At 36.2% G+C, this 9,053-nt stretch overlaps 2 protein-coding genes across 2 annotated transcripts in view; one reads left to right on the forward strand and one right to left on the reverse strand.

Annotated features, from left to right (window-relative positions):
- The window catches only part of chtf18 (CTF18, chromosome transmission fidelity factor 18 homolog (S. cerevisiae)), a 17,843-nt gene extending 16,460 nt beyond the window's left edge, over window positions 1-1,383 (reverse strand). Inside the window, exon 1 of the mRNA XM_016531444.1 lies at window positions 1,152-1,383. Coding sequence (XP_016386930.1) covers window positions 1,152-1,239 — 88 coding nt within the window. The 5' untranslated portion in view covers window positions 1,240-1,383. The remainder of the gene's footprint in view (window positions 1-1,151) is intronic.
- Window positions 1,384-3,501: 2,118 nt separating this feature from the next.
- LOC107722925 (serine/threonine-protein kinase/endoribonuclease IRE1-like) overlaps window positions 3,502-9,053 on the forward strand; it is a 15,288-nt gene continuing 9,736 nt past the window's right edge. Inside the window, exons 1-13 of the mRNA XM_016531422.1 lie at window positions 3,502-3,522; window positions 3,631-3,783; window positions 4,006-4,123; window positions 4,336-4,369; window positions 5,148-5,220; window positions 5,297-5,369; window positions 5,664-5,786; window positions 6,293-6,397; window positions 6,509-6,776; window positions 6,974-7,052; window positions 7,129-7,282; window positions 7,804-7,931; window positions 8,366-8,494. Coding sequence (XP_016386908.1) covers window positions 3,502-3,522; window positions 3,631-3,783; window positions 4,006-4,123; window positions 4,336-4,369; window positions 5,148-5,220; window positions 5,297-5,369; window positions 5,664-5,786; window positions 6,293-6,397; window positions 6,509-6,776; window positions 6,974-7,052; window positions 7,129-7,282; window positions 7,804-7,931; window positions 8,366-8,494 — 1,458 coding nt within the window. The remainder of the gene's footprint in view (window positions 3,523-3,630; window positions 3,784-4,005; window positions 4,124-4,335; window positions 4,370-5,147; window positions 5,221-5,296; window positions 5,370-5,663; window positions 5,787-6,292; window positions 6,398-6,508; window positions 6,777-6,973; window positions 7,053-7,128; window positions 7,283-7,803; window positions 7,932-8,365; window positions 8,495-9,053) is intronic.

Consider the following 9,053-nt stretch of genomic DNA (forward strand, 5'->3'; position numbering starts at 1 on the left):
CTGCGGTCATTTTGATCATGAAAAGAGCTTTCCTGGAGCATTTCAGTCTTTGGTAGTGCAACTGAAGCAAACAATCAACTATGGGTGGCAAGGCACTGTTAAAAGATCTCCGGGATAAAGTTGTGGACAGGCATAAGTCAGGAGATGGAGTGGACACAAAAAAATATTCTAAGGATTTATCAATGCCTAGAAGCACAGTAAAGTCTATTATTAAGAAGTGGAAGGTATTTGGTACAACACAGACCCTCCCTGGATCAGGACATCGCTCCAAACTGGATGAAAGATTGGCCTTAACAGATATGTCTGGTGGAAATCCAATACTGCTCACCATCCAAATAACAGAATTCCACCAGTAAAGCATGGAGATGGTAATGTCCTGTTCTCTGCAGCAGGGACTGGAGCAGTTGTCAGGATCGAAGGAAAAATGTATGGGGGGGCAAAATACCATCAAATTCTTGAGGAAAATCTGCTGGCCTCTGCCAGAAAGTTGTCAATGGGAAGAAGGATTACCTTCCAACATGACAATGACCCAAAGCACACAGCGAAACTGAGCACACAGTGGTTGAAGGAGAAAAAGGTGAATGTCCTTGCATGGCCTAGTCAGAGCCCAGACTTAAACCCCATTGAGAATCTGTGGAATGACTTGAAGACTGCAGTCCACAAACATCACCATCAACTTTAACTGAACTTGAGCAGTTCTGCAAAGAAGAGTGCTGGGCAAATATTGCAAAGTCTAGATGTGCAAAGTTAGTAGAGACATCCCAACGGAGGCTGCAACAGGTTGTAATTAAAGCAAAAGTTGGTTCAACAAAATACTGACACAAAGGGGTGACTGTTTTTCCAACTCAGTGATTCGGATTTTTTTTTTTTCTGACATGTTGGTGTTAAATCTTTCACTTGGATGTTTTAAGTTGCACTGAGTAAAGTGCATGATGAAACAAAAACTGTTTCCGTCTTCATTTCAGGCTGCGAACAACAAAATGTGGTTATTTTATAAGGGGTGATTCTTTTCTATACCCATTGTATGTATTTTAAGCATAACACAGAAAACTGAAAAGCGATGTAAACTAGCTTGAAATACTTTTAGAAGGAGCGACTTCTCGTTATACCATCAGACAGAGAGCTCACATAAACATATCTGTCTTACTTACGATCCATTTCAGCCATTACTTCCAATTCATCCGCAAACTGTTGTTCAAAATCATCCTCAATCCCGTACATTTCATCATATTCATCCATGTTTGTGGTCTCTTGTATGTTTTGATAAGAAATTTACAGGTAATCTGACATATAGATAAATAAGTCGCAGAGTGTACGTAAATCGACAACAAAAGTTTTCGCGCAAAATTTTTGCTACGTAAATGTACTTCCGGTTCCATTGTGAAAACCTACATCCGCTCGATAAAAGTCCTGGATGGACAATCTTAAGTCTGTATGGGCTATTGGTAAATTAAATAAATGAAAGAGAACACAATTATTTAACATTTATATTGGAAAGTGACCTGCTTGCGAACTCTAACATCAGCCTTTTTAGAACGGTCATTTTCTACTGTATTTTAATAAAGTCCCTTATAATTACAAATTTACAATAGTTGAAACTGATATGAAATAATGTATCTTCTTAAATACTGTAAGCACTAAAACAATGATATGCATGATAAACAGCCTTTTAAATATATCTTAAATCAAATATGTCATTCCCTCGTTTCCCTTGCTTCTGATCTGCAGACAAACTGAGGGGGCGGGCATTGTGTAAACAACGACAAACAGATTGCCCAATCATTCCGCAAGAACCCGAGTATTTTGCATATGGATGTCCCCGAGCTCTCCGCAGAAAGGGGAGTAAACCCTCCTAAAATGTGAGTTTTTATCATTTTTGAATATGCTCAAGCTTTCCCATAAACAACTCTACGATATAACCAACTTGTTACATAATTAACTTGTTGTCTAAAATGTTTCTACCGTCCCGTGCTTTGATAGCCAGTACCTGACCTATACATTTTGGCATTCAACTTCATTTTAGTATGTTGTCTGGAACAGTATAAAATAAAATTAGATAAATACAGAGAAGAATAGCATGGTCCCTTGCGCAAAGATGACACGTGTAATCGAGAAGCGTATGAAATTTTTATGTTCAAATACCTTAATTTCTAAATGTTCTCGATAATTTCTAGTATCTTTAGCCATATAAAAACAGTGAATACATAAAACAACAAACAATTAGGAGCGATTAGTCTTTTGATAGCTTGTTTGTGATTTTATGTAAAAATGTACAATAAATGTAAAATTATATGCTATTTTTTTAACTTTACTGCAAAGAGAAACAAAAACGCCAATTATTTTATGTTATAAGCAAGCATGTATACATGTAACGTGGGTGTGTGTGTGTGTGTGTGTGTGTGTGTGTACCTAACCATAAAAGTGAGCTAAACCTGACAAAATCTCCAAAAACCTCCCTTTGGGGACGTCCTCATTTGTAAAACTGGTATAAAAATAAAGTAAACAACGTTTTTTTAAATTGTATAAGTTTCCTGTAAGGGGTAGGTTTAGGTGTAGGGTGATATACAGTTTGTACAGTATAAAAACCATTACGCCTATGGAATGTCCCCATTTAGATAGCTAAGTAAACGTGTGTGTGTGTGTGCGTGCGTGCGTGCGTGTGTGTGTGTGTGTGAAATATTCATGAACTGCGGGTTCCTTCTAAAATCATTTGGTGGCCTTGACGCTAAAAATCTTGCACAAGGGGGCAGCAAAGCTAATGGTATGTAAATATATTTTCATACATTTTGAGGTAATTCACAAAATTTTATTAAAACACATTTAAGAACATCCTTGTTTTATTTATTTATTTTAATTTTTTGTTTATTTATTTATTTATTTTCCCATAGTATACACATACTGTATACATGTGTCAAAATAAAGCTACGCTAATATTCACTGGAGTAAAGAGTGTGACAACTAGCCCAGGTCTCCCCTATATTACATTATCAATCTATATGTTGCATTCGATATAGTTATACAGGTCTGCTCGGTATCTGTATAATTCTTTGTTTTAAATAAAAGGTCATACATGTTTCAGTATGTTGTCTTTCTTCATTTTAATTAGGTAATAATAAAATAGTTTGTTCTGATGGCACTAAAATGGCAGAAAATGTTCTTTTGCCCACTTAATAAGCAGAGAGAATGTTCTATGTTGAACTTCGAAAGTAAAAGAAAAAGAGACAGAACAGGCCGTGTTGTCATCAATTGTCAGGGCCAAACTGTTATTGTTCCACGTGTTTTAAAATGACATCCAGTTTTCTCGAAACTCCGCCTTTCAACACAGCGCAGTGAGACACTATTGGTCAGACGCGCTGTCAATCAAACAAACATGGCCGTGCCTTCTAGTTTTCTACTGTATGCTCTTTGATTTGAGTGACATCACCGGTTCCGTCCCAACGCGGAAATGTGCAATATTTGTTATTATAATATAGGATCAGTTGCCTGGCATGTTGCAGACATATGCTGAACCCTAGCGGTACTGTAAGTGATTGAGTATGCCGCTGTGAAGTTTTTTCCGACATTAGTTTAAAATAATCTGATATCTGCAGTGCGGTGTGTGAAATCGTGTTTTACTGGTTTCTCTTTCAGTGCGAGGGAGGAAGTTCAGTCTCTCTCCCAGAATCTCTGCTCTTTGTTTCTACACTGGATGGAAGTCTGCATGCCGTCAGTAAACAGACAGGAGACATCAAATGGACACTAAAGGAAGGTGTGTGTATCTGTAACTCTTACAGACATGTTGGAGTACAGACATATTAGATATAAAGCTAAATGTGATTTTAAAAATACTGGCCTTCACAAGTATAGCCAAATCTGTACACAAACACACACACACACACACTCTCACTCATTCTCAAGAGAACACACACTGTGGGTATTTCTGGATACATATCAGGTAGCGGTTTAAAATAATCTGATATCTGCAGTGCGGTGTGTGAAATCGTGTTTTACTGGTTTCTCTTTCAGTGCGAGGGAGGAAGTTCAGTCACTCTCCCAGAATCTCTGCTCTTTGTTTCTACACTGGATGGAAGTCTGCATGCCGTCAGTAAACAGACAGGAGACATCAAATGGACACTAAAGGAAGGTGTGTGTATCTGCATGCATGTATGTGCATTATGACAAATGATAAAAAAGAATGTTATCATGTTGTAGTGCTGTTTTGTCGCATTAAGACAAACATTTTGTTGTTACAAAATTGTTATTCCATGACATATTTTTAAGAGTAGTGTAATTGCTGTAGTATTATTATCTGCCAAACAACTTCCATAACCATTTCACTCTCTCTCTCTCTTCTAGATCCCATCATACAGGTTCCTACCTATTTCCAAGAGTAAGTGTTTAACAGCTTCAGAAACTGAATTAATGTACACTACCATTTGGGCTCATTAAGATTAAAAAAATAATAATAATTTAAAGTCTCTTATGCTCACCAAAAAAAGAAGAAGAAGTGAAATACATTAAAACAGTAATATTGTGAAATATTATTACTATTTAAAATAAACTTTTTCTATTTTACTTTAAATTTAAAATATATTTAAAATGTGATTGCAAAAATTCATCTTTCATCTTTTCATCTGCCATTACTCCAGTCTTCAGTGTCACATAATCAATTTTGAAAACAGTTATGCTGCTTAATATTTGAAATATGACTTGAAACCGTGAAACCATCATGCATTTTTTTCACCATTCTTTGATGAATAGAAAGTTCAGAAAAACAGCATTTATTTGAAATAGAAATCTTTTTTAACATTATAAATGCTGTTATTGTCAGCATTTATAATGTTTTATAATTTATAACTGCTTTTGATCAGTTTAATGCATCCTTGCTGAATAAATATAATATAAAATAAAATATTAATTTAAAAAAATCAAAAACATCTTACTGACCCCATACGTTAGTGGCTTGATCTTTAATGAAACTGTAATAACTTGCTTTTTCTCTGAATCAACATTTATTAATGACATCACTTAAGCTATTGGATACTATTACTAATAGCCAAAACCCAATTATTTATTGTTTTAAAATTGCACTCAGGTCTCACACCATTCTGGTATGTAATGCCCACTCTTTGTGATCCAACTTTAAAGTTATCTGTTTCCTCTCGAAGGCCAGGCTTTTTGCCAGATCCCAACGATGGCAGTCTGTATGTACTAGGAGGCAAGCGCAAAGAGGGTCTGATGGTGAGTGTCATGGGCAGGGGTGCGAGTGTGTTTGTCAGAGTTACAGCTCAGTCATTTATATGAATCTTCTCTGCAGAAACTCCCGTTCACTATTCCAGAACTGGTCCAGTCTTCTCCCTGCAGGAGCTCCGATGGGGTGCTCTACACAGGTAATGTCAAACACATTTATATTTGCTCGTAATATTTTTGGTGAAATCGGTGTTTGATTTCTGTATTTTGTGGTAGCGATGGTTTTCTAGGGACATTTTATATGAAAAAAAAATTGTGATTTCCAGCTCAGTGTGATCTTTCAAAATTCATGAAAATTAATAAAAGCTTAAAAGTCATGGACATACTAGTTTTGCTGAGCAGTGGGAACCCTGATAGCATGTTCATAAAATGATCTGTGAAAAGCTCCATTCCCTTGAACACTCTCATTTATTGTACTGTGTATATTTTCCCAGGTAAAAAACAGGACACTTGGTTTGTGGTTGATCCTCAGACAGGTGAAAAACAGACGAGTCTGAGCACCTCCTCTTCAGACTCCATTTGCCCCTCTGCCCCTCTGCTGTTCATTGGTCGCACAGGTCCGAACACATATACATAAACCTTGTCTTTGAATCATTCTTGTATTGCACATGTGTATATATAATACACACACACACACACACACACACACACTCACACACACATTTGTGTGTAAGAAAGTAATACTTTTATTCAGCAAGAATGTGTTTAATTGATCAAAAGTGACAGTAAAGACAAAAATTATAAAAGAAAAATATCAGAATATTTTTAAAAAATGTTAAGTGACACAACATTAATAAGAAATGTTTCTTGAGCATCAAATCAGCATATTAGAATGATTTCTGAAGGATCATGTGACACTGAAGACTGCTGAATTCAGCTTTGCCATCACAGGAATAAATTACATTTTAAAATATATCAAAATATATTATATTAAAAATATAAATAAAATGTAAAATATATCAAATAAATTTTTTTAAATTGTAATAATATTTCACAAAATATCTTACTGACCCCACTCATTTTTGATTGGTTGTGATGCATGTTTCCCTGTGTATGTCTGCAGAATATATGATCACCATGTATGATACGAAGACTCAGGAGCTCCGCTGGAATGCCACCTACAATGACTACTCCGCGCCTCTCTATGATGACAAAAAATATGAGTATAGTAGGTTCCTTACCACGCATGCACAGGCCAGTCTATTGAATTTGTGAATGTGTAAGTATGTTAGGGGTGTTTTTCGATTTCATCAAATTTGCATGTGTCTGTGTATCACAGAGATGTCACACTTTGCATCCAGTGGGGACGGTCTGGTGGTTACGGTGGATCGGGACTCTGGTGAGGTCTTGTGGATGCAGAAGTTTGATTCTCCAGTGGCAGGGTTTTACTTATGGAGTCAGGACAGTCTGCGGCGAGCTCCTCATCTGACAGTCTCAACAGAAACCCTGCGTTATCTGACCTTCACTGCAGAAAACACACAGTCCCACACCATGAAGTGGACCTACCAGTTCACAAAGGAGAACCACAGCACTAAGACTCAGCTAGTGTAAGACAGTTTTACAGTAGGTTTTCAAAACCTGTTTATTTAAAGGGATAATTCACCACCCAAAAATGAAAACCTTTCATGCCGAACCTGTATGACTTTTTTAAAAGGCAATTAACTATGCAACAAGTCAATTGACTACCTTATTATAAAGTATTATTTTAAAGTAATAATGTATTTGTGTGTGCATATTTTGATAGTCCTACTCTCTATGTTGGCAAGACGGACTCTCATCTGTATGCTTCTACCTCTCTTGTGCATCAAGGTGTGGCAATTGTGGTAAGTTCTGCTCTCCATTATTCAAAACCAATAGTAAAACTTACTTCGGATTAACCTTATCCTGTTCCCATTTCAGCCAAAAGGTCTCACTCTTGCACGCATCGATGGGCCAATCACAGCTGGCGTCACAATGGGTAATGGGCAGCCCGAGTGTGAGATTACACCCAGCACTGATGTGAAATATCCACCAGGAAGCAGCAGCTCCCTGCAGAATCAGTGGCTGCTGATTGGTATGACCAACTCTTGAACTCTTCAATGCATTTATTTTCATATGTGCAGACACTCTAAATTTTGCTCACTTGCATACTTAAATATGTGTACTTCAAGATGAATACATATGCAATGCTGCAACACCCACAGTTTAAGTTCTAGTTCACTAGTTTCAGGACTGAGGTTTGAATATTTTAGAAAAATGGCCAAAACCATTGGCCTGTGCTCATTGTAAAGTGAAAAGATACAGTACATGCCAATCTGCCCCAAAACTGTTGGCCTAAAGCAGCAATATTTCTCTGTAAATGGATAATGATGTAATTTATTCATTCAAAAACATATATTAATTATATTATATAGAAATTTAAGTTTAATTAAAAACAATGAATATATCAAATAATTAATTAAAAAGATATATTTTATATTATTTGTTATTATATCATTGTCATAAATAAATGGATAAAATGAAAAGAAAGAGCTTTTGCCAATTGCATTTCTTAATGTTCATTCAGTCGATGTGTGTGTGTGTGTGTGTGAGTAGGTCACCATGAAGTCCCTCCTTCGGCTCACACCACCATGTTGAGAGATTTCCCAGAGAATCTGCAGCGCTCTGGTGATGTCATTCCACCTCAAGGTTCTGGTTCTTCTTTCCGTTCTGCCTCTCACCCTGTGAGTCCAATGCACAGTTGACTCAGAAATTAAAAAGTCTGTCATTTATTCACCCTCATGTTGTTCAAAGCCTGCATTATGTTATTGCTTTTGTGAAAAACACATAAAGTGATATTTTGTATAATGTTTGAACTGCTATTTTCCAAAAACTGTCAAAAAGGTAATAATACCATAAAAATACCATAAGAAGTAATCTATACATAAAAGTACCATAAAAGTAATCTATGCAACTTTTGCTTTATATTCCAATTCATAGTGTTAATTTGAGAGCTGTACTATACATTCTTAAATTAAATTGTTAAATAAATTGAGATTTTGAAGACAGCATCTATAGCAACTTTATAATTGGTTGCAGGCCAATGAAAATCTCATGCATGATGAAATTGCAAGCATTCCGAACAGCCAAGCACAAACTTGTCATGTTTTGTTTACAGTTGCCACTGGTAACAAAGCCCAGCACTTCCCCCGTGTTGCCAGACTCCTTGACCTCTGACCCCATGACCGTGCTGGTGATGACACTGCTGCTGGGAGCATGGATTGCCTTCCTGCTAACACACAAAAGGGTGTGTAGTAGAATAAAGCAATAAGCCCCAAGAAGCCGTGGTTTACAGTGAATTTATAACAGCTAAGGGGCGTTGTTAGGCACAACGCGAAGCGGAGTGCCTATAACCCCCTTAGCTGTTATAAATTCACTGTAAACCACGGCTTCACGTGGCTTATTGTTTTTATAAAACGGTTATTCCATATATGTAGTAAGGTTTCACAAAATAAAACAGAGCAAATAAAGTGTAATGATATTAATAAAAACAGTATTCTTCCACCAAACAATGTAGCTCCTCAGAAACAGTTGTGGTTCCAATCAAGTGGTTGCCGAGCAACACACAAATGTAAACAAAGGTGTATGTTTGTAGAGTAATTTTCAACAGCTTCGAACTTGGCTCAACCAATCAGAATCAAGGACCGGAACTATCCGTTTTATAATATAGAATTTGAAGCTGCAGTCTTTTGATAATTTTTATAATCTATTTTTAAATGAATAATTTTAATAATGTACAAAAGATATATATTAAAAATATAAATATTAAATATATTTATAAATAATAATTGATCAAATATTATATG

The sequence above is a fragment of the Sinocyclocheilus rhinocerous genome, unplaced genomic scaffold (assembly GCF_001515625.1).
Source record: "Sinocyclocheilus rhinocerous isolate Xijiao unplaced genomic scaffold, SAMN03320098_v1.1 scaffold3, whole genome shotgun sequence".
NCBI classification, from domain to species: Eukaryota; Metazoa; Chordata; class Actinopteri; order Cypriniformes; family Cyprinidae; genus Sinocyclocheilus; species Sinocyclocheilus rhinocerous.